General features: G+C 55.4%; 11 protein-coding genes across 11 annotated transcripts; 5 read left to right on the top strand and 6 right to left on the bottom strand.

Moving 5' to 3' along the window:
* Positions 1-3,091: 3,091 nt before the first annotated feature.
* On the bottom strand, positions 3,092-3,882 carry BO66DRAFT_287956 (PT repeat family protein; the record flags this gene model as incomplete). Its single annotated transcript, XM_025643148.1, has 3 exons — positions 3,092-3,140; positions 3,222-3,281; positions 3,659-3,882. Coding segments are annotated over 3 exons (333 nt in total), but the record flags the coding sequence as incomplete, so codon positions are not given.
* Positions 3,883-4,741: 859 nt separating this feature from the next.
* BO66DRAFT_152177 (uncharacterized protein) lies at positions 4,742-5,214 on the bottom strand. The gene has a single exon (XM_025642159.1). The coding sequence runs from the start codon at positions 5,150-5,152 to the stop codon at positions 4,904-4,906; it is 249 nt and encodes an 82-aa protein (XP_025501572.1). The 5' UTR covers positions 5,153-5,214; the 3' UTR covers positions 4,742-4,903.
* Positions 5,215-7,309: 2,095 nt separating this feature from the next.
* Positions 7,310-8,134, bottom strand: BO66DRAFT_328696 (uncharacterized protein; the record flags this gene model as incomplete). The annotated part of the gene is made up of 2 exons (XM_025643996.1): positions 7,310-7,760; positions 7,815-8,134. The coding sequence occupies 2 exons, from the start codon at positions 8,132-8,134 to the stop codon at positions 7,310-7,312; spliced, it is 771 nt and encodes a 256-aa protein (XP_025501571.1).
* Positions 8,135-10,158: 2,024 nt separating this feature from the next.
* BO66DRAFT_393709 (cysteine-rich PDZ-binding protein) lies at positions 10,159-11,076 on the top strand. Its single transcript, XM_025647822.1, has 2 exons — positions 10,159-10,454; positions 10,509-11,076. Exons 1-2 carry the CDS (start codon positions 10,287-10,289, stop codon positions 10,710-10,712), a joined length of 372 nt encoding a protein of 123 aa, XP_025501570.1. The 5' UTR covers positions 10,159-10,286; the 3' UTR covers positions 10,713-11,076.
* On the bottom strand, positions 10,967-15,313 carry BO66DRAFT_422082 (CAF1 family ribonuclease). Its single transcript, XM_025650019.1, has 9 exons — positions 14,691-15,313; positions 14,541-14,633; positions 14,258-14,484; positions 13,579-14,209; positions 13,355-13,519; positions 13,213-13,292; positions 12,920-13,175; positions 11,531-12,204; positions 10,967-11,463 (listed from the first exon to the last, which is right to left on the bottom strand). The coding sequence occupies exons 1-9, from the start codon at positions 14,923-14,925 to the stop codon at positions 11,179-11,181; spliced, it is 2,646 nt and encodes an 881-aa protein (XP_025501569.1). The 5' UTR covers positions 14,926-15,313; the 3' UTR covers positions 10,967-11,178.
* A 215-nt stretch (positions 15,314-15,528) lies between these two features.
* pex26 lies at positions 15,529-17,288 on the top strand. The gene is made up of 2 exons (XM_025644827.1): positions 15,529-16,183; positions 16,247-17,288. The coding sequence occupies exons 1-2, from the start codon at positions 15,717-15,719 to the stop codon at positions 17,160-17,162; spliced, it is 1,383 nt and encodes a 460-aa protein (XP_025501568.1). The 5' UTR covers positions 15,529-15,716; the 3' UTR covers positions 17,163-17,288.
* A 3-nt stretch (positions 17,289-17,291) lies between these two features.
* BO66DRAFT_403682 (uncharacterized protein) lies at positions 17,292-18,791 on the bottom strand (the record flags this gene model as incomplete). Its single annotated transcript, XM_025648879.1, has 2 exons — positions 17,292-17,946; positions 18,001-18,791. The coding sequence occupies 2 exons, from the start codon at positions 18,789-18,791 to the stop codon at positions 17,292-17,294; spliced, it is 1,446 nt and encodes a 481-aa protein (XP_025501567.1).
* Positions 18,792-21,632: 2,841 nt separating this feature from the next.
* BO66DRAFT_152098 (putative succinate:fumarate antiporter (Acr1)) lies at positions 21,633-22,649 on the top strand. The gene is made up of 2 exons (XM_025642158.1): positions 21,633-21,861; positions 21,941-22,649. Exons 1-2 carry the CDS (start codon positions 21,771-21,773, stop codon positions 22,552-22,554), a joined length of 705 nt encoding a protein of 234 aa, XP_025501566.1. The 5' UTR covers positions 21,633-21,770; the 3' UTR covers positions 22,555-22,649.
* A 451-nt stretch (positions 22,650-23,100) lies between these two features.
* Positions 23,101-24,693, top strand: BO66DRAFT_393703 (twinfilin). The gene is made up of 4 exons (XM_025647821.1): positions 23,101-23,202; positions 23,386-24,092; positions 24,260-24,511; positions 24,570-24,693. The coding sequence occupies exons 1-4, from the start codon at positions 23,184-23,186 to the stop codon at positions 24,684-24,686; spliced, it is 1,095 nt and encodes a 364-aa protein (XP_025501565.1). The 5' UTR covers positions 23,101-23,183; the 3' UTR covers positions 24,687-24,693.
* Positions 24,694-24,970: 277 nt separating this feature from the next.
* On the bottom strand, positions 24,971-25,297 carry BO66DRAFT_328631 (PHF5 family protein; the record flags this gene model as incomplete). The annotated part of the gene is made up of 1 exon (XM_025643993.1): positions 24,971-25,297. The coding sequence occupies one exon, from the start codon at positions 25,295-25,297 to the stop codon at positions 24,971-24,973; it is 327 nt and encodes a 108-aa protein (XP_025501564.1).
* Positions 25,298-25,694: 397 nt separating this feature from the next.
* BO66DRAFT_430481 (pinin family protein) lies at positions 25,695-27,523 on the top strand. Its single transcript, XM_025650526.1, has 4 exons — positions 25,695-25,925; positions 26,018-26,609; positions 26,713-26,781; positions 26,873-27,523. The coding sequence occupies exons 1-4, from the start codon at positions 25,915-25,917 to the stop codon at positions 27,293-27,295; spliced, it is 1,095 nt and encodes a 364-aa protein (XP_025501563.1). The 5' UTR covers positions 25,695-25,914; the 3' UTR covers positions 27,296-27,523.
* Positions 27,524-27,562: the final 39 nt, after the last annotated feature.

The raw sequence follows: 27,562 nt of genomic DNA, 5'->3' as shown, positions 1-27,562 counted from the left end.
TCGACGGCGGGGGTCTCCTCGATAGCGGGAACCTCCTCAACAGCAGGAGTCTCTTCGGCAGCAGCTTCGACAACAGGGGCTTCCTCGACAGCAGGAACCTCCTCCACGGCGGGGGCCTCCTCTACGGCGGCAGTCTCGTCGACAGCTGGGGTCTCCTCCACAGCAGGAACCTCCTCAACAACAGGTGCCTCCTTAGGCTCCTCGTGAGACTTCTTGAGGGCGACCTCTGGAACAACGCTCTCCTCGACGGCGGGAGTCTCCTCGACAACAGGGGCCTCCTTGGGCTCTTCTTGAGTCTCTTCAGCGGGCGTCTCCGCAACAGGAGCAACCTCTTCAGCAACGACAACCTCCTCAGTCACTGGCTCGGATGCGGTGGGCTCCTCGGTGACAAGAACCTCGGGCGCTTGCTCCTCCACAGCTGATGTCTCCTGGGCGGGCTCCGCAACTTCAGCAACCTCCTCAGTGGCCTTCTCGGCAGCAGCTGGCTCGGGTTGAGCAGATTCCTCGGCGACAGGCTCCTCCTTGATGGGCTCCGCGACTTCGGCGACCTTTTCAGTGACGGGCTCTTCGGCAATAGGCTCCTGAACGGTCTCTGTAGCTTCAACAACATCCTCAGTCACGGGCTCAGCGGCAGCTGGTTCGGCTTGGGCGGGCTCTTCAACGGTAGGCTGTTCGGTAACGGGTTCCTCAGCAGCGGCGGCTTCCACCACGGGCTCTTCGACAGCGACGGTAGGCTCCTCCTGAGCTTTCTCTTCGGCAGTCTCGATGGCAGTAGTGTGGACAGCAGGCGCCTCATCGGTAGGCTCCTCGGGAGCAGAAGTCTCGGGAGCTGGCTGCTCAGTGGAAGAGGCGGGCTCTTCAGTGGCCTCAGCGACGGGCTCCTCAACAGTCTTTTCCTGCTCTGCAACTTCCTCCACGGTGGGGGCTTCGTGAGTTGACTCCTCGGTAACGGGGGTCTCCTGAGCAGGCTCTTCAACGGCCTTGGCAGTCTCGGCAACGATGGCCTCTGCTACAGGCTCTTCCGCAGTCACTGCATCAGCCGAAGGCTCTTTGACAGTCTCAGCAGCCTCAGCAACGATGGGCTCAGCAACAGGTTCTTGAGCAATGGGTTCTTCCATAGCAGGAGTCTCGGCAATGGGTTCCTCCGAAACTTCTTCGTGAGTGACCTCAGGAGTGGCCTCAACAGCAGGCTCTTCAGCAGCTGGCTCTTCCTCCGTTGTGAGCTCCTTCTCAATCTCCTTCTCAAGGGTGGTTTCGGCGACTGGTTGCTCAATGGCAGACTCTTCGGAGGCCTTCTCGATAATGGGGTCGACGGCGGATTCCTCGACGGCGGATTCCTCCTTGGTAGCTGGCTCTTCAGTAACCTCAGCAACAACTGCGTCAGCAACTCCCTCCTCGACAGCAGGCTCTTCTGTCGCCTTTTCGGAAGTGGTCTCAGCAGCTAGCTCCTCAGCTGCGGGCGCTTCAGTAGCAGGAGCTTCAACAACAGATTCCTCCTTGACAGGCTCTTCCACCGAAGTTTCGGCAACCGGCTTCTCAGCCACAGGCTCCTCCACGGTCTGCTCTTGGGTGGGCTCAACAACAGGTTCCTTCACGCTTTCCACCTCAGCAGGGACTTCAACGGCAGGCTCCTCAACAACCGGCTTTTCCACAACAGCCTTCTCAGAGTTCTCCACGGCTGGCTCCTCAGTGACAATTTCCTTCTCAGTAGGCTCTTGGACGATCTCGGGAGTAGAGGCTTCGGGGGTAGTGACTTCAGCAGAAGTCTCAACAACCGGCTCCTCCGCAACGGTTTCTTGGTGAGCAGGCTCCTCCTGAGTAGTGGCTTCGGCGGTTGCGCCTTCCAAAGTAGGTTCCTCGGCAGCGGCTTCGGTCTGGGCGGGTTCGTTGGCGGCTTCCACAGGTGGCTCCATTGGCTCCCCAACAGCGTTCACCTCCGTCACCTTGTCATCAACAACCGTGGTCTCCTTCGGCTCCTCCACAGGTTCAGGGTGAGAGACCTCAGGAGTAGGCTCGTCAGCGACAGGCTCCTTGGCGGGCTCAGAAGCTTCAGCAGCGGCTACCTCAGCCGGGGCTTCAGTGACAGCCTCCTCTACAAGCTTCTCCTCAAGCACGGATTCTTCAGCCTTGGACTCATCCACGGTCGTGGTTTCGGCGGCGGCTTCCACTGGCGCAACCTCGGCAGCAATCTCGGGAGACTTCTCGGTGACTGGCTCGGCAACAGGCTCTTCCTTCTCGCCCGCCCCGGTAGAAGCCACTTCAGGAAGAGGCTCGATGGCAGAAGCCTCTGCGACCTGGGTCTCAGTAGGCTCCTCCGCGGCTTGTTCGGCTTCGGCTCCTGCGGTGGCAGGGGTCTCAGTCGATTCTTGAGCAGAAACCGCCTCCGATAGCGTCTCGGTGACAACTGGCTCTTCCGTAACATTTTCGGTGCTAGGCTCGGCAACGGACTCCTCCTTGACGGGTTCCTCCTTCACAGGCTCTTCCGTGGGAAGCTCCTCCTTGGCAGGCTCCTGAGCGGAAATCTCAACAGCGGGGGCCTCGTCGGACTTCTCGGGAGCCTCGTGAGCGACAGATTCGTCGGCAACTGCAGGAGCAGCAACTTCGAGAGGTTGTTGGGTTTTGCTATCCTCGGGCAGCTCCTTGGCCGTAGCGCTGGGTTCAGTCGTGGACTCGACAGGAGCAGCAGACTCGGATGGCTCTTGTGTCACGGGTTCCTCCTTAACAGCCTCTTCCGTAGACTCGACCACTGCGGCCTCAGTTGCCTCCACCTCCTTGATGGGCTGCTCCTCGACGGGCTCTTGAGCGGTCGATTCCTCAGCAGTCTCAGTCGCAACGGGCTCGGTCTTAGCAGGCTCTTCCGAGACGGCTTCCACTGCAGGGGTTTCCTCCGCGGCAGTCTCTACGGCCGCACTCTCGGTAGCAGGCTCTTCGACCTTAGACACGGGCTCGTCGGCGACCTTCTCCGTCTGGGGCTCTTCAGCTGCCTTGCTGTCGGTTTCCGGGGCGCTCTCAACCGCAGTGGCCGGCTCTTCTTCCTTGGTTTGGTCCTTGTCGGCGTCTGTGGCGGCTTCGGCAACTTCAGTGATGACTGGAGCTTCTTGGGTCTGCGTGGCGGCGGCTTCTTCCTTCTCAGAGGTTGGCTCGGCTTCGGCGGGCTTCTCTTCCACGGTTTCGGGGGCGTTCGCAGTGACCGGAGGCTTTTCTTCCGAGGGCTGCTCCACAGTCTCGGTTCCATTGACCTTAGTGGTCGCGGTGCTGCCGTTAGTGACAGGCTCCTCCAGCTCGGTCTCTTTTTGAGCGGCGACAGGCTCAGGCTTGTGCTCTTCGGGCGTAGACTCCTGCGCAGGTGTGTCGTGCTCGGCGACTCCATTGACCCCGTTCTCCTTGGGCGTGGCGTCCTCCGACACAGTCTCTTCCGTCTTCTCGCTGACATCGTTCTCGACAACGGGCTGAACAGCATCGGCCGCGGACTCCTTCTCCCCAACAGTAAGCACGTTGACGAGGCCACCCTCACCCGGTACTACATAGCATAGTCAATTAGTTTCTCTCTCCCAAAGAACCAAGCCTACAAACTCAGAAACCCTGCGCCACAACGCAAAGCCCAGGCATAGATGTCGGAGGGAAATGCCTACCATGCTTTACAGCTTCATCGTGAAACCAGGGGCCCTTTTTCCCCTCACGGAATCTGTACTGATGTTGGCCGGGAGGCAGGGTCAGATCGTGCCAGAAGAGATATTCGGTGGAGATAAGTCCGTCCTCATCGGGTTCGGTGTCGACGGGCTTGGAGCTGAGCTCGACGGGTTCCCATTGAGGGTCGGAGAAGGTGCCGGCCAGGTAGATGGGGTCGTCGATAGGACGTCGGATCGAGATGGTCACAGTCTCACCAGCGGGGGGAGCCATTGTGGATCGTCGTCGAGGTTGGGGGATGTCGTTACAGTCGTTAGGAACGCCGGATATTCACCAACAGCGCAAAAGGGGAAGCGAAAGGAGGAGTTCAACTCAAAAACAGCGATAATGTACAAAAGGCGAAGCGTCCGGCGGGATGCGGAGAAGTTTCGGACCGGATCAGAAAAAAAATGGCCACCCGCGCACGGAAGGTAAATGAGGAGGGGGGAGGGGGGAGGGGGGAGAAGAGGTAAGGGAGGAAGGTGGGTGGGTGTGTATGTGAATGTGTGTCTTAGGAGAGGTATGAAGAGGAAGAGGGAGTGGAAGAGGAAGAAGAAGAGGGGAAGATGGAGGAGTAGTTCAGGGAGGAGGGAGGGGGAAGGTGGTACAATTGGGAAGGTAGTGAGTGGTTTGGTGAGTTGGAGATAATAGAATTGATGATGATAGTAAAATAAACAAAGAGGGAAGACAGAGGGGGGAAGAGGGGAAGTCGGGAATAAGTTAATCAGTGGCAGACTTTGGGACTAGTCTAGCTTCTGTCTGTCTGTCTGTCTGGCTGGCTGGCTGTCACTCAGTCAGTCAGTCAGTCAGTCAGTCAATCCCAGAAGGTATGTTCAGTGTTGTGGTTGAACTCTTTTGACTCGAATGCGAGCAGCAAGCGTGAGGGAGAGAGCGGGAAAAAAAAAATTGAATAGTGTAAAAATGGGTCCGCACGGAAGACCGATGGAGAACTAGTTCGGTTTACTGGTGGTGGTGACCACTAGGTAGTTGGCGGGGCAGCTGGGAGTTGGCACCGTAATAATGATTTGGTTGTATGTCATTTTGAATTCGCGTTTGGCTTCGGACCATCTTGTCTCTTGTGTTTCTCCTCGATTAACTTATACTTGATTGATGGTTTAAGCGTCAATGTATGTACTCCGTACAGTCCGGAGAATTGACCATAAAAAGGCGAGGAGGGGAGGATAAGAGAGGCCCAAGAGTTTAATCCTACGCAAAACCACCCACTCCGCCAAGGTTATCAGACATCAACCATCCTCCACGAACCAATCCGCGGCGGAAGAAAAGGCGTCTCTTCTTGCCAGGGTTCCCCAATCGGGCCATTGGCAAGCTCATCATGGATAGAGAGAGGGGAGAGAGGGAGCTGCAAGCCTGCAAGAAGAACAAGACCTGCGATGCAGTGCGGTGCACGCAGATCGGGAACTCGAACTAAAAGCAGAAAAGAAAATGCGGTGAGCCAGCCCCGCCAATCACCGCCAGTAAAAGGCATCCACTTCTGGACCGTTGCACGGCTGAGGTAAGCATGCAGCTGGATGTGTGGGCGGCTTTTGCCCGGTACTAGGTAGATAGATAAGAATTTCTATATTTGTGGATTTCCCAGCACCTTGAAAAGCGTTGTGCTCTTTTGTGTACAGTACAACTATCTATCTGTACCACTCGCTCAAGTTGTCAATTGCTGCCCTACAGTACAGTACATCCTACCCGTCGCAACTGACCACAGGAAGACGACTTCAGAATCTCAAGCAGAAAGACCACCAGGGTGCTAGCTAACCACTAGTGGCGTCGGCAGACCCCCCCCAAAATAGTGGCGCCATCAATAATCTTCCCTTCCTGTGATTCGGGATCTCCACCGGGCGCTCCCTCCCAAGGAAGAGAGGGAAAAACAAAACAAAACAAGAAGAAAAAACATCATACAACCAGCTCCAGCATTCGAGTAAATATCCATCGAATCAGTTTGTAATTTATAGGTAGGCCGGAGTAACTGAATAAATACACTCTCGGATCTGGGCATTCCCCATCGGTGCAGGTTAACTTACTGGACTTTACGGAGTCGATATGCACACCAAGATCTCCGCCGCAGGATCTCCCTGCGCTGCTGCTGCTGCTGCTGCTGCGCTGCTGCAGCCTCCGAGAGAGGGGGTCCCACAGTTGCTTGCTGTGCTGGCACTAGGTTAGGTTACCTGCTCAACCATTGGGGAGCAGGCTGACTACAGTAACTTAACTAACTATAACTTACTAACACCTACACTACCAGTACACTGTAGTAAATTATTTATGTACAGTACAGTACATCCAAGAGCAGCACATGAACCGGTGGGAAAAAAAAAGCTTTCATTCCTAGCCACTGGCACTCAAAATGACCTCACTCCACACAACAACCTGAACCCTGGAGTCTTGTCTTGTCTCGTCTCGTCTCGCCTTTCTCGTATCCCTCATTCTCATCTTCCCCCTATCCCACCCTGCGGAGTCGAGTCCATCTACCGTACTCCGTATCCATCACCATGATGCCCCTCCCCCTTATTGCCGATATATTGGGGGGATCTGTTCTTTTTATAACCCGTCAAATTCTCGTATCCCTTTTCTCCCTCCCCTGATTGTAAGGCGATGCAGCACACTGAAAAAGAAAAAGAAACCCTTTTCCCCCTTTCTCCATCCTCGTTGAGTCGTTCCACTATTCTCTCCAGAGTCAAGAACCAGACCCGGCGGGTGGAGAGGAGAGGAAGGGAGGGTCGGGAGCGGAACCCACGGAAAGCGTCAAGGGTTTTTTGTGCCCTGCCCTGCCCTGCCCTGCCCTGCCCTGCCCTGCCCTGGCCCTAGGCGGCCGGGCGGGCACCGGGCTGGCTATGGAGGGGCTGCTCCATTCGGGCAACTGTCGCATGACGACGCCGCAATTGTTGGTTTGATTCCGCTATACCTACGTAGATAAGACAGGCAACAGAAAAGAGAGGCAGTTGAGCATGGCCATACCCGAACTCTAGGCAGAGAACTCGGGAAGATCTTTGGACTACTTGGACTCGGTGGTCTGTTGACCGGTTCGGGGTTGCATGCATGCATCTCTGCCAGAGAGGTAGGTGTGTGTTTCGATGGGCCGGATCGTCGAACGTCGATTTTCATGTTGGTGAAACAGAAGAGTGTACTGGAGCTGCACTGTACTGCACAGATTGCGATGGTTGCTGGACAGTTCCTGAACACGAACACGAATTAAGAAAATTGTGGATGGCATCGGCTGTTCTCATGGAGTTGGTGGCATTGCATCGACTCGAGAATGAGATACGTGTTCCAGGAGGATGCTGGCCAATGACGCCAAAGAATAAGGTGTCATTGCGAGGAGGTCGGATATGCCTCTCGGTCTCTAGAAACGAGAACATTCGGTAGATTAGACAGTACCTAAAAGCCTATATAGCAACTTGAACCCTCAATGCATCCAAACGCACAAGTAGCTCCCGCTGAAAGCTCCCCGTCAAGGACGCCGGTTCCGCTCTCGCCATAACCAGATTACCAAGGAGACACACTCAAGAAAGAAAGAGAAGCAGCAGCAGCAGCGGTCGCCAAACTCATGAAAACCCGGGAAACGCCCATCATGCTATCCTGCAGCAGCAACCATCGCCATGAGCATTCGAAAAAACTCCAGCACAAATTTCAACTCCTAAGAAATCTCCAGATCCTCAAACTCGACCACCAATCCATCCGCCGCCCCCGTCCCCTCCGACCCATCCCCATTCATCATCTCCCACATCGTCGCACTGCGCGACAGCCGGTTCGGGCGACTGGCGTACACGCCCACGTGCACGAACTTGTCCTCGACCCCGTAGAAGAACCAGGTCACTTCCCGCAGCTTGCGCCACATCCCACTGGGCAGCGCACCCGACGTCATCATCGCATACGGCGCCGCGACGGCGGGCACCTGGTACCAGATCCAGAGGGCGTGGCCGACCCGCTCCAGCTTGATCCGCAGCGAGTGCACCATCGCAGGGCCGTGTTCCGGGTAGGATAACGGCGAGGCGCACCAGTCCGCGCCGTCGACCGTCGCGCTAACGCTGGAGACATTCATCGTCCCGGAGCAGAACTCCATGCCGGCTTTGACCCATTTGCCGGGGCTGACATGAGCATGGGGCGTGGCTCCGAGTCGAGCGGCGGCGGCGGCGGGAGACGTCCCCGGTAGCGGTGGTGACAATGGCACATGGTGCATTGGTCCGTCCTCGGATGACTGCGGTGCCGCTCCGGCGAAGATCACTAGCCCGCCTTGATCCCATTCCATCTCCCAGTCCGCGGTCACGGTCACCTCGGCGACCTCGAACCGGCGTCGGAGTGAGGTGAAGACGATTGGAGCGGTGGCGGTGTCACGGACACCTGGTTTGCGCCAAAGATCCGTGTTGGGTCCCGCAGTAACGGTGAAGTACTCCATGCATCGCGGGAGGGTAAATGCTGATGGAAGATTCAAAGATGTGAACGAAGAGCCATTGGGAGGCATTGTGTCGGTTTCCTGGGGAGCGTGTGATCCGTATAATCTATATCGCAGCAGAACCCCGCGTTTGACCCGCCCGAACGTATGACAAGCACCTTGGATCAACCACCACTTTAAGGTTCAAACCTTAAGCATCGAACGGTCGTCAGACTAAGGAAATCAATTCCGTCGAGAGAGTAGAAGAAGTATCTGCGAGAGAATTGGGAGGATAGAATCGCGGTGAAGGTGTGCCGCTGTGTAGTCGAGGTCCCCTTTCGTGAACCTCCTTGAAGCAAGGGACTCACCACCCCCCGGTTGGCCACGCCGTCTTCGACCTAAACGTGCCGTCCAATTCCGCTGATCGAGAGCTAATGAGGGAAGAAGGCGTCAGTGGTCGAGAAGCTAGTAGGGAGTCCAAGCCTGGTCCGGGCGGCCAAGAAGGATCTGACAAAAAAAGCAAAATCCCGGAGTCAGGGATAAGACTTTTGGCAAAGTTTGTCTCCTCCAGTGCAGTCTAGTAGACCTCAGGCAGGATGAAGGTGTAGGTGACGTTTGATACGTGTCGATCTGGGAGAAACAATGGTAGAAGCCACTGGTGATGTATTAAGTCCTGACGAAAACCGGCGGGAATCTGACAAGAAGCCCGAGGATGAGAGCGCCCAGCCGTGGCAATTCCCACCACCAGGGGCCACTGTTTTATATTGCCATGGCTGGGGACAGAGCATGCTGGTTGGCTTTGCCAGAATGAAGATCTGGCAGAAAGATTGGACAGCAAGCGGCCGAACCACTCTGCTGGAATTGGCGCTCGTGGAGCGTGGAGCGTGGAGCTAAAGGTTCCATAGAGTTGGTTTGACTGTGCACCATGCGCCGCCAATAGTTCGATGTTTCTCTTTTTCCTGTGCGCAGGCGTGCTTTCTATTCTTGTCAGTTTATGTCAGTAACTTTCTCTCAGTCTTGGTCTTCGCTTTCGCCGTCTGGAAGCATCCAGTCTGCGGTCTGGGTTAGCAACGCATCAGTGACCGATGCAGACCAGTTCACGAGTGGCGGGTCACCCTGCAGCCATTGGGAAACAAAAAAACAACCACCAGACAGCCCTGCCATGATGCAGGCCTCTGAAGAGTGGACCCCTGGAAAGCTGAGAGTCCAGAACAGCTGAGAGTCCAGTTGGCTGAGCATTAACGACTGTGAGCTGCTGGTCGGACATTGGTGGGCTCGAGGTTAGGGGTGGGTGAAGAAGAGCTGAAGCCGAAGTGGGCGAAGTCAGTATTTAATCCTCGCCAGTTGCCACACCACCCACCCTCGCAGATGACTGCACTTTGTCTAGCTGTAGTCCATCCATATTGTTATGATTTCACTCAAATGGACTTCAGGTTCCCTCCGAGCTGCGTCTCGGGTCTCGAAAGGCTACACACCACCCGGCCAGCGTGGTGTGGATCTCGTTCCTGTGTCAGCCCAAGCAAACTGCAGGCGAATCCGAGGATTTGCATGTGTTTTCGGGATATTGGTGGTTATTGGCCTGCTTGGAGGCTAAGGCACGATGACCTGGAATATTCTTCGAACTATGACTTGTCACTTGCCAGTGGGATATTAACCCTGGTGTAATTGGATGGGCATTGTTCTGAGTACAAGCACCATTCCACTACTAAAGTTGACGAGTGACTCTATCTTGTGCTTTCCATTTGTAAGGAACTTAGTGAGAGGTCTACATGGCCAACGGTTACTGCATCTAAACACTACTTCAAACCTCTGGACCTCTAGTACGCGGCCAGTTGCCCGCAGAAATATAGAACCATACCACCAGCAACCACTCTTACCAAACCTTCCTCAGTAGTGAACACCAAAATCAATCATCAGCAGATCATAGTCCGATCCATTTCCTAGAAACTACAATTACCAGAGTCCAACTGAAACCAAATAAACTGAATGATCATTTACTCAAATACATCAAACGCAGCACACCCCCCCAGCAACTGCGCCACACCACCAAGTGGCGTCATAGCCATCCGGCCCCGCGCCACATCTCTCCATCCATCTCTCCATCCATCCACCAGCAAGCATCCAACACCTCAACTATCCACCTAATCCCTCATAGAAATCCCCTCAGCTCTACCCTCCAACCCCAAACAAACCAATAAACCCCTCCCACCCCATCCACCCCAATCTTTAAAAAAAATCCAAAATGGTCTGCGCCAAATGCCAAAAAAAACTCAAACAAACCGAACTAGCCACCCCGGGCGTAAAGCGCAAGAGCGAGATGTACTACGGCTCCCCCGCGACCAGCGGCAGCGCCAGCAGCAGTCACACAGACAAATCGAAAGCCACGTTAGGGAACACGGGGATCGGGAAGGTTAGTCGCTGCTCCCCAATCTTTCTACTGGTAGTCACTAACCCACAACGCCAGAGTAAACTCCTCAGCTCCAAGGCTAAGAATCCCTACGCGGCGTACTCGTCCTCGTGCGAGATGTGCAAGACCAAGACCGAGCAGGGCCGGAAGTACTGCCAGCGGTGCGCTTATCAGAAGAATTGTTTGTCCCCCTGTTCTTCTGTTGTGTGCTTCGCGAGAGGGGTTGTGTTGTGTTTTTTTTATGGGAATAACACAAGTTAGTTAAGTTACTGACGGGTAGATCTAGCTTGTCCGATGTGTGGGAAGAGTTTGGCCAAGGGGGTGGTGGCTAAGGGGCAGCCGGTTGTGCAGGGGCAGAAGTTTAATTTGAAGTGAATGGTTCTATTTTGTGGTTTGGTTTGTTGTTTGGGTGTTATGATTTGTCCTTATCATCGGGGGGATATCTCTCTCGTGAGTGGCATGGCGTTCAGGGGTGCAATTGCAAGGGAAAGGTCAAGGCAGCAGACGGTTGTTTGCACATGATATCCAACAGTTAACTGGAATAAGAACTTTGGTAGTAAAGAAAGCTAGTTATACATGACACACACACGCAGACACATACAAAATGATATATGCAAATATTCCCGGTTCTAACTGCCACACACACCCCGCAGACCCCCTCAACAATCTAATTCTATCCTAACAGTACAGTGGAAACGAAGCAAAAACATCCTCAGGAGGTTTTCGTTTACCGCTCGGCCAGCATGTTCTTGATGCTGGCATAGTACTGTGGCCGGACGTACTTGGCAATCTCGTCCTTGGCCAACCACTTGAAATCGGTCAGGCTATCAGCATTGCCAGTCAAGTCGGCCTGGCCCGTGAAGATGCGCGCCTTCATGAAGAAGGTCTTCTCGCCGCGGAGCTCCGAGGAGGGTTTGCGGAGGTTGTAGACGTAGTGGCCGACGGGGTGGTAGCCCACGAACCAGGTGTTCATGTTGACACCCGCCGCCTGGGCGAGGGTACGTTGGGCAGCCTGCAACGAAAGGTTAGAGGACGCCGCGTTTTCACAATCACCCATGTTCAAGAGAGAAAAAACATACCTGCTTCATCGTCTCCTCCGGCTCCACCGCCGAGCTGGGCAACTTCCAGTATCCCTCCTTTGACTGCACGAGAAGATACAGCGTCCGCTGCAGGGCCCGGTTCAGACTCTTGTCGTCACCCTTCTCGTCCGCCTCCGTCCACCGGGGGAACGGCCGGGGGATCTCCTCCTTCTTGCTGGTGTCCTGGGAGGTGGCATTGGCGGTGGCCTCGGCGTCCTGGACGAGCATCTCGACCTGGTGGGCCGGGTCGGACTCGACGGCGCCCACGAGCAGCTCGTCGTTCCACGCGTCCTTCGAGTAGGCGTTGTACTTGCCGATGTCGCGGGCGGCGGTCTGGCGCTCGCGGATCTTGCGCTTCCAGTCCTCGTCGGCGGGCGTGCCGCGCTTGAAGTAGAAGTACTTGGTGAAGGGGAGCGTCAGCCGCTCGTTCAGGCGGCGCTGGTAGAAGAAGTACGCCTTCTCGAAATCGGTCAGGTCGCGGGTGATCTGGGGCTGCCGGGACAGCAGTACGCCGGCTTTGATGGTGTGGGTGGGCTTCACGACGGGGAAGGCCGAGCTGGGCGGCGCGGTCGTGGTCTCGGGGGGGCCCTGTTTCGTCGCGGCAGAGGCATATTGGCGGCGGACAATGGTCTCTTGACAGCTTCTGCACACTCTAGAGTCGGAGGCGGAAGGCCCTGTTGTTGGGGAAAGATAGAAAACAGTTTAGCTGTCCGTCGTCCGATTGCAAAGCAAAATGTGGAAAGACAGAAAATTAAGATTCACTCACGCAGAAGCGACGCTATGCGCCTGGCACCATTGGACCCGGAAGACATCTCTCCAAAGGGCTATGTGAAATGTTTGGGGGGTGGGGGGTGTGTGATTGTCAATATACTACTCCCTCCCGGACGCCGATACTGGACGAGAAAAGTTGGCGGCGCGGCGGTCACCTGCTTCTCTCTCTCTCTCTCTCTCTCTCTGTCTGTCTGTCGGCGAGACTCCAGCCGGAACAATTCTAGTCCCGTCCCAAGGCTAGCATTACACGTGACCAGGTCCTTTATAACCCGTCCCCACCAAATCCGTTCTCTCTCTTTTTTCTTTTCTTTCTCCTCACGGCACCATTTCCTTATCGTCACTGTTCTAGTTTTTCCACGACCAGTCGATCATTTTCCCGGTGCTCAGAGTGAGTACTTTGCGGCCATTTTTCGCTAGCGGTACCTTCTTGAACCAAGGTGTACTGTTAGATAGACGCTGCATACATTCCCCGCCATTACTCAGTATAGTTACGCTGGGCAATTGTGATACTCGGGCTTTGTAATTTGTAGTAAATGTAAATCACAAGCTCATCGCTACATTACTTCCATGCCGGAGTCTTTGGGATTGCTATCTCTGGTGGTCTCGATCCGCTTCAACCAAAGTGGCACACCCTCTCTTGCGTCCCAAAGACACGCAACTTGTTTCCGTAGGTGCTCCAGAATTTGGCGTCTAGTCGAGGGATCAGCTGTCCACGGTTAGCTCTATCTTGGATTGCTATCGAGTTATTGGGTCTCAGCGCCATCCCAGACGCTCCTGGACACCCAGCGCTGACACTGAGAGCCGCGCTCTTGCTAGCCTCCTCAGCCTCGCCCGTGTGGAGATTCATATAATTATTGATCGTATGCTCAACGAGCTGCTCGTGCGACTCAGCCGACGCAGGCCGACCAGACTTTGGAGTTAATCCTGTCGCCTGTGTGTTCTTGCTTCTGTCTCGATTCTGTTGTTGGATAGGCAGGCTCAGCCTCTGACCCTGCCCAAACTCAGTTTTGTCTGCGCCCCTGTCTGGAGTCTTTATCTGTGTAATCGGTTGACCCTGCCAGATAAGCTCCTGGGCTGGCGGTGTAGGTTCATCGTCTGCGCCCCGGTCCCGAAGCTGTGCAGAGAGCTTGATGAAGACTTCGGCGGTGAGCAAACTGTCATAGCCCGCCTCATGGTTGATGCCGTGAGCTTCGTATTTTGTATGCCGAGAAGCAAGCTCTAGCAGAAGCAGGTATGTTAGTCTCATCTAGATGGCGGACCTGGTGAAGGCTACTTACTGGTCTTCGGGTAAGGGTCGGGAGCCAGCTTGTTGTGAATATCTTGCAAGGAAGACGTAGGGTTGATGGAACCGCAATCATGGGTAGCCATATATTTTGTATCCATCAGAACAGGAAACATCTCATGAGTCATCGATTGAAACTCCTCGACACGATCCGGCAGAGGCCCGAAGAAGCATCGGCAGAAGTATATCAGGTCGGTGAAAAGATTGTGACCCACGAGCACTGGTCGAGTGGCTCGCAGGCGTTGCTTGATTTGATCTGAATTCAGCTGGGGCCTTGGCCCTTGCAAGCCTGCCCAGCGGTTGCTAAAGTAGTCCTGCGGGAGATTGGTGAGATCACCACCAGCCAGAGCCTCGGCGACCCATCTGAACCCCGTCTGTTCCCAAGCTCTCTTCTGCGTAGACTCGATTTTCTGCGCAAGGACGGCTTGTTCCCGCTTCTCGTCGCGGTCTATGATTTGCAGGAACCCGGCCGGCCGTCCGAAAGCTTTCAGCAACGGGTACTCCACCTCTATAAGTTGATATATGAGTCTCTTTTGGAATCTGTTAAGCTCCACCGGCATGAGACCAGGCTTTTCGACTGCACCGGGACGACTGGCTGGTGGGATGTTGAGGTAGTTGCCACGGGCCTGCCGGAAATCAGACGAGCATCACAGAGTAGAGGAGAGGGGACATACTGTACCAAGCGCGAGCCACTCATCCACAAGACGTCGCACTTCTTGGAGAAAGGCAATTGATTCAGACTCGGTTTCATCAACACCTATTGTGGTCGTCGCTTCCGGACGTTTGAACCTTTCAGTGACCCTGGCAACGGCCTTGATCTCTTCGTCTCGAGATAAATAACCCACGCCATTTCTGAAGAGCGAGTCCATGCTAAACCTGTGGGTCAAGAGAAACGAAACAGCTAGAATGGAAGAGCAGATTAGTAGCCGGAGACAGCGGGCTTTGCGGCAAGCGTACCGCTGCTTTGAAAGGACCAGTGCCTTTCGATTCCGAGTCTGTCGTCAATGATCGGGCTCAAATACAGGTTATACGGCCGCAGGGTGTAGATACCTTCGCCTTCCAGTTAGCGCCTTTGTTCGGGCAGCAAATCGATGGAGGACTCCCAACCTTCCATCGGGTCTTCATGACAGATGGTCAAGCCGACCTGCAAAATCTGGAAGTGGTCGGCAGATGTCTTGACCTCTTCGTACCGCTCCTGAAGTGTGCTCCTCCGGCTCGTGCCTCCATCGAGAGCTTTTGCTATTCCTGAGAACTCGAAGTCCAGGGCTACAAAACAGCAGGTTGACAACTCATCTAGGAGCATAGGGAGAGTTAGCCCAAAGTTATGAGCGGTGATATCCATGCTTTCTATTTATGCGTAGTAGACGGTTGAGGGATGACAATAAATAATAATAAGAGTAATGATGATAGTAGATTGCCTTCAGAGAATGAGACTAAGTGGGGTCTAGATTGAGCGAGATTGAAATATGCCACCCACAGACTTCAGTGTGGGCAGGAACTGAGGCCAATGTTTTGCTTATCAGGCGAAAACAGGGGTAGGAAGAAAGGACTCAAGGAACGAAGATGATCTGGATGGTCTGGAATGGTCATTAGAGATTCCCCTGATTTGACGATATCATCTCGTTGTGATTGTTGTTTCAAACGCGATGGTCACTGATCTAATTTGTCCGCTCCGTTAAACATGAAGATGATTGATGGGTATTATTGCGACCCACAGTCGATGCTTGGAGGCGGAGGAATGCATGAAGCATGGAAGCATGAAGCCGTCGCCAGACAGAACTGTTAATTTAACCGTTAACGCGGGCTGGTAGCCTGAGGCAGCTGTCCCGTGACAGAGCAACAACCCCGGACTGTCGAACAAGCCGAGGTGAAGCTGGAAGCAGCAAGCAGCAAACGATCGGTCCGTATGAGAAGAAGTACCGGGCCTACGACCAACTCTACCTTACTTAGTGTCACAGCGTTCCGTCCTCCTCTCCCCAACCCCAACCTCCTCCCAAGTACAATCTGCCTGTCAACCACACTTACAATTGTGGAATTTCTCCGTGGAAGCATTGTATCTCTCATTTCCTCATTCCCCACCCCCATTCTACCACTTTCAAGTCGCCTATCGCATTCCCGCTGGCGGTAGCTACAATGGCCGACCCATCGGCATCTCAGTCGCAACACCTCTCCTCCTCCACAACAACATCAACAACATCACCACGTTCGCCGTCCAAACTCTGCTCCAAGACCTACAAAAAAGCATCTCAACTTTTTCTCACACGACGGCTCCAAGAAGCGCTCGCCGCGTTGGAACCCGCCATCACCTCTCCCAGCGGCAATGACGAGCAATTCACCAACGGCGACTCCTCCTCAGCCCTCGGCGGACCGCCCATCGCCGCCGCCCAACCCACGTGGCGGATCAAAGTATGGAATCTCTACATCACCCTGCTGAGCGCCATTGTCGACCTGGGGCCCGAAGAAGGCAAGGCAGTATTCGGACAAAAGGAATGGAAAGCTATTTCGTCCCAAGTTCGCGAGGGACAGATCTGGGAGACCGTCGTGCAGACCGGCTACCAGGGTCTCGAGGGTTCCGTCGACGCGGAAGTTGTATATAATCTGTGAGTGAATTCCTCAGCGTTGACAGCTCGATCTTGCCAACTGACCACACCCGATTCCATCAGCGCCACCCTACTTCTCAGCCATATGCCATCGCAGAAACTCAACCAACAGCGACTTGAAACCTATCTTTCGTCGTCCGGTCAGCCGAACCTAGATATCACCGAGCAGCATCTGCGCGACCACTCCTCGTCCACCACGTCACTCCAGCGAGCCAATGGCGGGACGGATACCCCGAAGGACTTGAACGCACGGGTGCGGATCATCGAGTTGTTCACGCTGCATGTGCTCCCCCGCAACGAGGAATGGGATTACGCGCAGGAGTTCATTAGCCTGAGTGAAGTCCTCGACGAGGAACGGAAAGACGTGTTCTTGCAGACATTAGAGGGGTTGAAGGAGGAGAAGCAGCAAGGCGAGCTGCGCGCTGCGGCGCTGCAGCGGGAGAAAGACGCGGAGCTCGAAAGACAAGCGCGTGAGGCTGAACGACGGCAGGTGGAAGAGGATGCCGCCGCCGCCGCCGCCGCTGCTGCTGCTGCTGCCGCGCAGTCGCAGTCAAAGGGCCATGGCCGGAGCAGCAGCGAGGTGGATTACGGGATTGAGAAGACGTATCCGAACGGCAGTATCAAGGGTCGAGGGAAGAGCACCGAGAAGCAGGTCAATGGGAAGACTGGAGCTTCTGCCACCGGCCGCACTGCGTTCTCGCCGTCCGGCTCGAAAAGCATCAAAAAGACAGACAAGCCCGATACGCGGGCCAAGCGGTCACAAGCCCTGACGAATGTGGTCCGCAATCTGATGCAGTACATCCGGAAGAGTATCGCGGGGAACCCGCTCTCCTTCGCGCGGACGATGCTCTTCATGCTGGGGATCTTGTTCGCGCTGAGCCGACAGGATATCCGGGAGCGCATTCGGAGGATCACAGGCGCGGCATGGCAGAAAGTCAGGGGGACGATAGGGATGGGGGTGAAAGTGAGCTATATCTGATGACGAAACCATGGTCTGTGGTTATTCAATGTATAGGGTCGTGATCGACTTGTCCCCAACCACGTTCTGTTTCCTTATTCCTGTAAATTCTTATTCTATTGTACGAATCTATTAACGAAATTTGGCCGGTTATACAAGGGTCGAAGCGTCCTTCTCCCGCCATTCCCCATTCTCCACGGTCACTCCTTTCCCTGTTACTCCCTCCTCAACAGAACCAACTCCCTCCTGCTCATTACCGTCACTCCTCCCCGCAACCTCCGCATCCCCATCCCTCCCTCCCTCCCCCTCCCCAATTCGAGTCGTCCCCTCCACCCGCACCCTCCACTTCTTAAACCAATGCACAAAGAAATGCGCGACACAGATCTGCTCCGTGGTAAACAACAGCACCGGCACGGAGGTCTTCGCCTTCAGATACAGCTCCAACGATCCCCACATGGCATACAGCAACGGAATGCCCAGCGCATTACTCTTGGCGGGGGCACAGAAACACACGGCGATGGCTTCCTTGGGGTCCATGGACCGAAATGGCCGGAATTCCACCCTCCTCGTTTTTGGGTCGTCTTCCCCGGGGTTCCTCCTCCCCGCTGCCGTGAACCGGGAAAGGAAGCCGGGCACGGGGATGGGGATCACCACACGCGCCAGAAAGGCGGGGGGCCGGGAGAGGACGAAACAGGCCGCTGTCATGAAGATGTAGAGGGCGATGTTGAACAGGGTGACGAAGATGATGGTTTGCACGGAGAGGGTCTGGAGGGCGCCGGTTGCGAAGCAGGAGCTGAATGTTGACCTTTTCGGGTGTGTTAGTCAGGTCTTGAAATTAGGGGGTGGGACAAATGCGAACCAGATCAGCAACAGCAGACAGGCGGTGCTCAGCTTAGGCAGCTTGAAGGTGAGCAGGACCCAGGCGGTGCGGTCGGGCCAGGTCCAGCGGACGAGCTGGCCGACGACGAGCGGGAGCAGCACGGCGAGGCCGAGCTGCTTGAAGACGTCGCGGTACATGTCGGAGAGGTCGCCGCCGGCGGCGCCGCGCCAGGGGTCGAAGGCCGGGTCGGCGGGCAGGAGGGCGATGGTCCAGCCGGCCGTGACAAAGGGGCCCAGGAAGTTGGCGATGATGACCTCCACCAGGGCGGCGGCGTCGTCGCCGCCGGCGGAGCGCGTCATCACCACGTTCGAGGCGATGGTCGTGGGGATGCAGGCCAGGAAGACGTAGCCGGCCAGCACGGCGCGGTCGATGCGCTGCTGCGGATCGCCCGCCAGGATGATGTGCACGACCGCCAGCATCAGCGCCGGGATCACCACGAACGAGAACCCCTGCACCAGCACGTGCAGCCGCCAGTTGAGCAGGTGCCGGAACAGCTTCTCGCGCGGCACGCTGAGCCCCGAGATCAGGAAGATGAGCGCCATCGCCCCGTACAGCACGCTATACTCGGACCGGATGATGCCCCCGTTCTTCGCCACGTTCGGGAAGTAGTACGCCAGCACGCAGACGACCCCGATCCCGATCAGGAGCCATTGGTGCAGGATGAAGAGCGCCGTCGTTTGCAGGGCTTGTCCCATGCCCCCGGGGCCCCGGCGGTACCATGGTGGTGGTGGCGGTGGTGGTGGTGTTTGGGCAGGCGAGGCCACGCTCATGATTTTGATCCAACTAAGCTTTTTCGTGGGGAAGTCTCTCAGAGAGAGGTGCAGTGGTTCTTGCCAAGCGTTTCCCTCCCCTCGCCTTATAGCTCCTGAGCAAAAACTCGGATTGTGCCATTTTCGCGCTGCATGATGGACGAGTTGTGTGTCGGTGGTCGATCGGGGTCAAAATCTAGGGCCGACCTGATAAACTGATAGGCTGAACGATCTCCCGGGCGGTCCCATTCTGCCTGGAGTTGGGCGTGGACATGCATGTGCGCTGTTCTAATATACATACTTCTGGCGTTGTAGCGCCAGATGAGTCTTAGATTGACGATCGTGTCTGGAGCACTCAGTCCTCGTTCACAGTATCAGTCAGCATCCGAGGTCAGTATCAGCCAAGTCGAAGCAGTATACTCTGAGCTGGAACTTATCGGGCCAACAATCTACCGTCCGTCCTCCGTGTCTATGTAGCAACACGTGACCCTCTTAATCATCCTGCTCCTACAACACTCACTCGAGAGAGCTACTATAGAGCTTCCACAAGGCATAAGACAGGCACTTGCGACCCTCGTCGGAGACTATCTCTTCCCCAGAGATACTCCTCACAACCACCTAGGTGAGACAGACCTCCGATGCAGTGCGACCAGCAGCATGTGAAAGATCTCAGATCCGAGCCTCATGCTGCTTTTACTCGTAACGCCTAGAAGGTCACCTGATCCGATCGAACATCAGTATCATTCCTTCATCTACTACCGTACCCTGCAGTGAATGTACGGAGTACGCGTCAAAAGCGAGTTCTCTCCAACTCTAACAAGAATCTGCCGGAATGCAGACAACGCAAGCAAGCCAACCCGCCGGGGGGAAAAACGGTCAGCAGACCGTGGATAAAACCTGAACCGTGGGGGTTAAGCACTCCGTCCGGAGTCCTGCAACAGAAAAAAAAAAATCACATCCACCACGCTTTAGTTTAGTCTATGTGACCGTCACCCTGCGAAAATCGGAGCAAAGGTAGAACTCCGGTGGTTCACGAAAGTCACAAGATCTCTTTTTTTGGGGGGACGAGATCTCCCCTAAGCCGAAGCTCTCGCTGCGACCGGTCCAGAGAACTCCGGGGAAGGAGAAGGCCTGAGGGGGAAAAACGACCTCGGCAGCATTTTCGATCTCCAGGTTCTTGGCCCGGGAATACCCGTGACTACCTTACCTGCGAGTCTGCGACTGTGAGTCTGAGTGGGAGGGGAGGGTGGGCTACACTTGTTACAGTACATACATACATACATACATACATACAATGAAGTTGAGTTCGCCATGAAACTCTGACTAAGGTTTTCCAGAGGGGGATTACTGTCACAAGCTTCTAAACTCTGAATGCGGGAGGATGATGATGATGTTGTTCACGACACGCAGATGACGACAAGAAGGGTCCAGCATGTGAAGGTGGTTTCTGGTTCTTTGCCCGATGCAGTTTGCTGGGCTGAATCTCTGACTGTCTAAAGTACTGTGTGTGTGTGTGGTTCCGCTCTCCCTGCCCAGTGGCACCGCTCGGAGGAAGATTGGCCGGGTACAACCAAGTCAGTCAGTCACTAGGAAGACTGACAGGCCAAACCGTCCGTCCTTGGACCCGAAGCCTCGGAAGAGCGAGGACGACAACGTGGAGAGGAGGTGGTGGAGGAGGAGACATGAGCATGAGCATGATGTATTGTACCGATATACTACCAGTGCACTCACTGTAGCTGATGCCTTGATATGATGGTCGTAGTAGAAAATGAGGAGGACCAGCGTATAAGAAGGCCGTATGCTCCTCCCCTGTCGAAGTATAGATCAAAGACATTCAGTCCTATTTCCTCTCATACCATCCATCATATTCATCCTTCTTCCTCGTTGCGAATAATTTTCGGCTGTTGCAGCGGCGGCAGCAGCTCATCCGCAGTTCCGCTCGTCCAGCGAAGCTTCCTCCGCTTCCCCGTCATAGCTTCTCCACGCCCGGCTTCTCAGGGCTAAACTCATCCTGTCCGTCCGCCCAGCAAGTACGTAGTAGAGATCCTCATTGCCGAGTCCCCATTCCCCCCTCCCCCCTCCCCCTTTGCGATATCCCCATTATTAGTATTATCGTGACTCTTATTATCCGGGACAGACCAGTCATTTGGCGCGACTGGCCCGCTAGACCCCAGATCCAGTGACCTCCTTCTCAATCGCCGATTTTAAATACCTTGACTTGGTCGAGCCGAGGGAACGTAGTTGCTATACTTCCGTATCTCCCCGTACCAGCAAATTATTTGGCACTGCTTGTGAACCACCGATCCGTCAATCCTGCACCCTATTAAAAAAAAAGAAGATTCCCCTGCGCTCCAGAACGAGGGCTTTTCATTATCCTCTTTCTTTCTTTTTTTCCTCTTTTCCTTGCTTCCCTTCTTTTATCCGCCTTGGGTTCCTCGCCTTGTCTTTGCCATTGCCAACGAAAGCGCATTCAATCGCCTCGCTTCGACTGCTCTCACCCTACCTGGTGTAGCCCTGAGCGTCAATTGCACCGATTTCTACTTTCTGAATCACACAATCTTTCATCATGTCTGCGAAAGGAGGAAATGGCAAGAAGCCGGCTTCCCCGGCTGTAAATTTGATCGGTACGAAGCTCTGGTCCCTCCCGGCGCACTCGCTGCCGCACAATACTGACTTGCGACAGCTGGTGGTGGTGCGGGTATGATGGAGGCCCTCGTGTGCCATCCCCTAGGTAAGACACTCGACCCTACCGAGAACAGTCAGAATGGTCCCCTGACAGGGATTCAGATACCGTCAAAGTCCGCATGCAGTTGTCGCGTCGGGCCAGAGCCCCTGGTGTAAGTAGCGCTCCCGCGCAAACTATCCGCGCTCCGGCTGACACGCCTGACCCAGGTTAAACCACGCGGGTTCGTTGCCACTGGTGTCGACATTGTCAAGAGAGAAACCGCATTGGGATTGTACAAGGGTCTCGGAGCCGTTCTGGGAGGTATCATTCCGAAGATGGCCATCCGATTCACATCCTACGAAACGTACAAGCAATGGCTCGCGGACAAAGAGACTGGAGCCGTGACCAGCAAGGCCACTTTCCTCGGTATGTCGACAGGCCTGCGCTTCACTGAAGTGGGCTGGCCCGAGAGAAGTCCTGACTGACATTTTTTCTCCCTCAATAGCTGGTCTCTGCGCTGGTGTGACGGAAGCGGTGGCGGTGGTCAACCCGATGGAAGTCATCAAGATCCGTCTGCAAGCACAACACCATAGTCTGTCGGACCCTCTGGACACCCCCAAGTACCGCAGCGCCCCGCACGCCCTGTTCACCGTCATCCGGGAGGAAGGGTTCAGCACCTTGTACCGCGGTGTCTCGTTGACCGCCCTCCGCCAGGGAACGAACCAGGCCGCCAACTTCACCGCATACACGGAGCTGAAGGCCTTCCTGCAGCGAAGCCAGCCCGAGTACGCCAACTCGCAGCTGCCGTCCTACCAGACGACCTGCATCGGCTTGATCTCCGGTGCCGTCGGACCCTTCTCCAACGCTCCCATCGACACCATCAAGACGAGACTGCAGAAGACCCGCGCCGAGCCCGGCCAGTCCGCCGTGACCCGGATCGTGGTCATCGCCAAGGACATGTTCAAGCAGGAGGGCGCCGCCGCTTTCTACAAGGGTATCACGCCCCGTGTGATGAGAGTCGCCCCGGGCCAGGCCGTCACGTTCACGGTCTATGAGTTCCTGAAGGGCAAGCTTGAGTCATCGCGGTGGCCCTTCGTTGGCGGCACTTTTGAGGAGTAACCGTGGGGAGAAAAGGTGTTATGCGGGTAGGAAGGAGTGAGCCGCCATGTGTTTTCGAAAGCATTTGATACCATGGAGCATGGTGGCGTTTTCGATCACTGCTTTTGAGACAAGGGATTCCTGTTTATATGTTTGGTTGGAGGCCTGGATTGCCAATTCTAGATTCACATCTGGGGTGAATTGTATATATCATGTCGTGTTGTTTTGGCCGCATGTTTCCTTTGTATCTATACCTTTTTTTTTTTTGGAAAGTTGATTAGAATTGTGAATATCGATTGGAAGTGCCTGATGATGATGATGATGATGATGATGATGATGATGATGAACCCAGAGTAGCAATGACTGGTTGATCAAGTATGGAAATAGAGAATGTTTTGCGAATTGGACTAAAAATCGAGATAAGTAGAAGTTAAGAATAGAAACCCGCCTGCCCTGATTTCTCTTCCGCTCGTCTTACTGAAGTGAACCCCGCCAGACACACACACCGCTTCTGCCCTGGCCGCCGCCCCCCTCCGTCCACTCCGCAGTAAACATCCGTCGCTCTTCCCCATCAACTGCCAGCAACAACCACCACCACCTCCTCCAGCATCAGAGAACACCCACACCAGTCCTGGTGTCTCTCTTTCAAGATGCAGTCCGGAATCTCAGGTACGTTCCCATCTCAACTACACTCTTCTCCGTCTCCAAGCTCCACCAACATTTCCCTGTTCCTCCTCCCGACCTCTCTCCCCCTGACATTACGACATCGGCCACCTTCCATCAAAAACCCGTGACCCCCTCCTGCCTGTCCCCCAACAGAACCACCCCGAAACTAATGATACGTCCCAAAAGTCTCCCAAGAACTCCAAACCGCCTTCACAAGCTTCACCACCGACGCCACCCAATTCTGCCTCCCGGTGACCATCCAATCCGAGCGCCTGACCCCGCTACCCGCGCTGCCCTTCGCCTCGACCTCGACCTCGGATGCCTCCAGCTTCTACGCCTCCCTCCCGCAACTCACCACCGTCCTGGAACCCAAGACCCCGATCTACCTGCTCCTCCGCCGGCCCACCACCGACTCGCAACATGAACTCCTCGCCCTGACCTACATCCCCTCCAACGCGGGCGTGCGCAACAAGACCCTCTTCGCGGCGACGCGCGCCACGCTCGCCCGCGAACTCGGCACGGAGAAGTTCGCGGCGACCGTCTTCGCCACGGACGAGGAGGAGGTGATCGGGGAGGCGGCGTGGCGGGAGCGGGAGGCGGAGAGGGCCCGGAAGGATGCCGGTGGCACCGCGGATGAAGGACTGGGGTGGAGGCGGGAGGATCTGATGGGCGACAAGGAGCGGGAGTTGGAGGCCGTGAGGCGCGCGGAGGAGGAGGCCCGGTCCGGCACCCCCGGCCGGGATATCGGCATCGGGGGTACCTTCCAGCGGGGCAGTTTGTTCGCCGCGGGGGGCACGGGCGGAGGCGCGTCGGGCATGCGCATCCAGATGCATGTGGACGATGAGGTTAAGGCGGCTCTTGCGGGGTTGCGGGCCGGTGGGCTGGTGCAGTTGGTATGTGTTTCCCCCTATATCCTGTAGGTTTGATGCGGGTGATTATCGGGTTCTTGGGGTTGCCACCAGCAGCGGAAAAGAAGGATAGGATCTGGTTTTTTTGATATGCTTGCTTGCATCTGGATTGGAGGTCTCGCTAACGAATCTGCTTCACAAACTAAATACAGGCCATCGAGGTCAAGTCGGAGGCTTTCAAGGTGGCTGTCGCTGAGTCGGGCGTCGAGGCCAACGCCGTCCAGTCGCACATCCCGGACTCCTCGCCGCGGTACACCTTCTATCACTACCCTGACTCCGACACTGTGGTCTTCATTTACACCTGCCCGTCGGGTTCGTCGATCCGAGAACGCATGCTGTACGCTAGTTCCCGCATGCACGCGCTCGCGCTGGCTGAAGAGCAGGGACTGAAGGTCTCGAAGAAGGTCAGTCAACGGCCTTCAATAGAAAAAATGGGCATCCGCTAACATTTAGCACTTGCAGATCGAGGCATCCTCTCCCGACGAGATCTCCGGCGAGAGGCTGCAGGAAGAAGTCCACCCGCAACAAAGCACCGGACCCAGTCGCGGGTTCGCGAGACCGAGACGTCCCGGACGGTAAATATGATTAGTCCCCAGGTGGGCCCAACGGTTCCCCTGATTTCTTGTACATCTTTCTTGCTTTTTGCTCTATGAGATCGATACAGTATATAGCCCCTCACCCCGGCACTTAGAGAGCTGAGCGTTCTTCCACCAGCTGTGTGTCTTCTCTTATTAAATCATTCGTAACAGCCAAGACGAGGCGCTTCTTCCGGAGCAGGCAAAATCGAGCATCACATCACGTAAATCGGACCAAAATCCCGGATGCCCATTCCCCCAAGCAAGCGATGATGATTGGCACGGGGGTCAATGATTTCGAAAACTTTTCTTCTGGTAGAACAGGTCCGTCCGCGAACTGCCCAGATTGATGATCTTGGGGCACCCGTCGCGGTCCTTCTCCAGGCGGGTGCACTCGAAGCAGTAAAAGGCGTCGCTGATCCCCTCGCCGCCGCAGACGATGCACTTGTTCTGGTAGTTGCCGAAGGAGCACTCGTCGCAGATGCGGACCAGGGTGGTCGGGCGCACGTAGGAGTCGCAGACGGGGCACTTGCCGTCGCACTTGTCGCAGAGGCGGCCGATGGAGATGCCGGGCTGCTTGCGGCACATGACGAGATCGGGGTGGTGGCGGGACATTTTGAGGGTGTCAGGGTGTCAGAGGGGTTGTGGTGATAGGTGTGGTTGAGGGTAAGGGTGAGGGTGTAGGAGATTGAGGTTGCAAGGGGTGAGAGATGGGCCTCAAAGAAGATGTAGGTGTTGTACGTTATAGGTGGCGTGGGTGAGTGGAGAGGATTTCAAAGCAAGGGTGAATAGCTGACGGAGGTGCGTGTGTTGTCCAGGTGAGAAAGGAAGTGAAGAAGAAGAAGAAGAATCGCCGCGCTTCCTCTAGCACTGACACTGCAACTGGATTGGAACTCCAACGGCAGACCCCGATTGGGTAAGGCGTGGTCCGTGCACGGAGCAGTCCCGCGCCGCCGCCGCCGAAGCAGCTGGCCAGAAGTTATCGATCGCATCGCTATTGAACTAAAGTTATCGGTTTGGGAGTTGGTTTGAGAAACACTCTTCATTTTCTCTCTCTCGGTCGTGGGTCATTTTCCGTCCGATCTCTCTTCCTCCGTCACTCGTTGTCGTTGCTTGTTCCCCTGATTACATTACAAGGTGTATGTACCTTAATCTCTGGTGTTATCAATTTTCTTGGAAACCCTTTCGTACAACCTCCCCTCCCCCGGTCCAGTTAGTCTCTGAGTGTGGATATGGCTGAAGGGTATGTCTCAGTTCTAGTCCTCTCTATAAATTTATACGCCACATGCTCTCAGGGATGTGACTTGTCTTACTGATGCTATGACAAATACATAGAACTCTCGCATCGGCAGTAGCTCTGCCCGATCCAGAAGACCACCAGCCCAGACTCCCTTCCCCAGATCACACAACGACAAATGCGGGCCTCAAACGGCGACAGTCCTCCTCCGCTACAGAGGCGGGCGACGATGTAACAGCCACAGGCACAGAAACAGACAGCAAACGCCGCCGATTGAGTACCTCCGCCCCCGCCACCCAGCCACAAGACCAAGAACAACAACAAGAACAGGCCGCAGAAACAAACAACGACGACCACCCGCCTGTCGTCCCCTCGGAACCCACAGCAGACCAAGACCAGAGATCTCCAGAGGAATCGAAGCGCGCACCACCACCACCACCGCGCCGACCGGCCGCCGGACGCAAGGACGAGGAGCGCAAACGCGGCCAGCGGCTGTTCGGCGCGCTGCTGGGCACGCTCTCCCAGAGCTCCTCGAACACGGCGGCTCAGCGACGGCGGGCGGATATCGAGAAGCGGCAGCAGGATAAGCTCAAGTTACAGGATGAGGAATATGGGGAGTTGAAGAAGAAGCGGCGCGAGGAGAGGATGGAGAGACGGAAGAAGTATCAGAGGGCTTATGAGGAGGAAGCGGTGAGATTCCCTCCCTTTTCTTTTGTCATTCTGGATCGCTTCGCAGTGTTGGGGATTCCGGGGTGGTTTCCGGTGCCAAATGCTAATTTGTTACCATGTGCAGATGCGGACTCGGCATGAGAATATTTTGGCTACGGCGAGGTATCTTAAGACGAAGGCGGAGCCTGTTTTGGTATGTCTTTCACTTGTCTCTTGTGTTTTCTAGGGGTGATGGGGGTGTTGGCTTGTATGAGAAGTAACGCTAACTGTTGGTGCTGAAAAAGTACTACAAACCATGGCAGTTGCGGTCCGATGATGAAGATGCTATAGATGAACAGATTCACGAGGCGGAAGCAACTGTCGCCCGAGAGAGGGCTGAGTTTGAGGCACGCTACGCAGCTCAGAACCAGGACACCAGCGCCGAGGACGAGCAGAAGCCGGAAAGCACACAGGATGATGCTCAGGGACCGGCGTCGGTGCCAAACCCAGAAGCGCACGAGTCCAAGATCGCACCTGAGGAGAATGCTGTACGCGCAGAAAACTCAGGCTCGAAATCCGAAGAGGAGGCAGAACAGGCCCCACAAGACACCACACCCGCAAATGATAGCGTCGTGTCTGTGGCTGACGGCCACGATGATCTGCATCGCGCACACGACGATGACGGCGGAGAGGTGGTCGAGGACCAGGAGGACACTGTAATCTACTGAAGAACCAACTGAAGCTATGGGCGATTCGATCCTATCTAACTGTACTCTATAATGGTCATATTCTGAGAACTCCGCAGCGTTCTGTACACTGCGCAAAGCCAAAGCGCGGAGTTGGAACGCAGGCACGATGTACGTCTGAGCATGTATGGTAGTAACTGTAGCTGCATTCTGCTGTCTCTTGCATCTGAGCATTAGCCGAGGCATTTTCGGCAGAACGATCAAACAATGGGGGACTGGGGAATGTACCCCTCCTCCCTCTCTTCTGTC

This window comes from Aspergillus aculeatinus (assembly GCF_003184765.1).
Source record: "Aspergillus aculeatinus CBS 121060 unplaced genomic scaffold BO66scaffold_40, whole genome shotgun sequence".
NCBI lineage: Eukaryota > Fungi > Ascomycota > Eurotiomycetes > Eurotiales > Aspergillaceae > Aspergillus > Aspergillus aculeatinus.
This window is presented reverse-complemented; position numbering and strand designations above follow the sequence as displayed.

Bases quoted from the DNA above. Each gene is read 5' to 3' on its own strand.
- BO66DRAFT_152098 (XM_025642158.1), top strand. From the start codon at position 21,771: ATGGCCATCCGATTCACATCCTACGAAACGTACAAGCAATGGCTCGCG. The intron at 21,862-21,940 runs GTATGTCGACAG...CTCCCTCAATAG, and splicing joins CAGCAAGGCCACTTTCCTCG to CTGGTCTCTGCGCTGGTGTG.
- BO66DRAFT_393703 (XM_025647821.1), top strand. The intron at 24,093-24,259 runs GTATGTGTTTCC...AACTAAATACAG, and splicing joins CCGGTGGGCTGGTGCAGTTG to GCCATCGAGGTCAAGTCGGA. The intron at 24,512-24,569 runs GTCAGTCAACGG...TAGCACTTGCAG, and splicing joins GACTGAAGGTCTCGAAGAAG to ATCGAGGCATCCTCTCCCGA.
- BO66DRAFT_393709 (XM_025647822.1), top strand. From the start codon at position 10,287: ATGGTCTGCGCCAAATGCCAAAAAAAACTCAAACAAACCGAACTAGCC. The intron at 10,455-10,508 runs GTTAGTCGCTGC...CCACAACGCCAG, and splicing joins GGAACACGGGGATCGGGAAG to AGTAAACTCCTCAGCTCCAA.
- BO66DRAFT_422082 (XM_025650019.1), bottom strand. From the start codon at position 14,925: ATGGATATCACCGCTCATAACTTTGGGCTAACTCTCCCTATGCTCCTA. The intron at 14,210-14,257 runs GTATGTCCCCTC...GATTTCCGGCAG, and splicing joins AGTGGCTCGCGCTTGGTACA to GCCCGTGGCAACTACCTCAA. The intron at 12,205-12,919 runs GTTGAAGCGGAT...CCCCAACAACAG, and splicing joins AGAGAGGGTGTGCCACTTTG to GGCCTTCCGCCTCCGACTCT.
- BO66DRAFT_152177 (XM_025642159.1), bottom strand. From the start codon at position 5,152: ATGCCTTTTACTGGCGGTGATTGGCGGGGCTGGCTCACCGCATTTTCT.
- BO66DRAFT_430481 (XM_025650526.1), top strand. The intron at 26,610-26,712 runs GTGAGATTCCCT...TACCATGTGCAG, and splicing joins GGGCTTATGAGGAGGAAGCG to ATGCGGACTCGGCATGAGAA. The intron at 26,782-26,872 runs GTATGTCTTTCA...GTGCTGAAAAAG, and splicing joins CGAAGGCGGAGCCTGTTTTG to TACTACAAACCATGGCAGTT.
- pex26 (XM_025644827.1), top strand. From the start codon at position 15,717: ATGGCCGACCCATCGGCATCTCAGTCGCAACACCTCTCCTCCTCCACA. The intron at 16,184-16,246 runs GTGAGTGAATTC...CGATTCCATCAG, and splicing joins GCGGAAGTTGTATATAATCT to CGCCACCCTACTTCTCAGCC.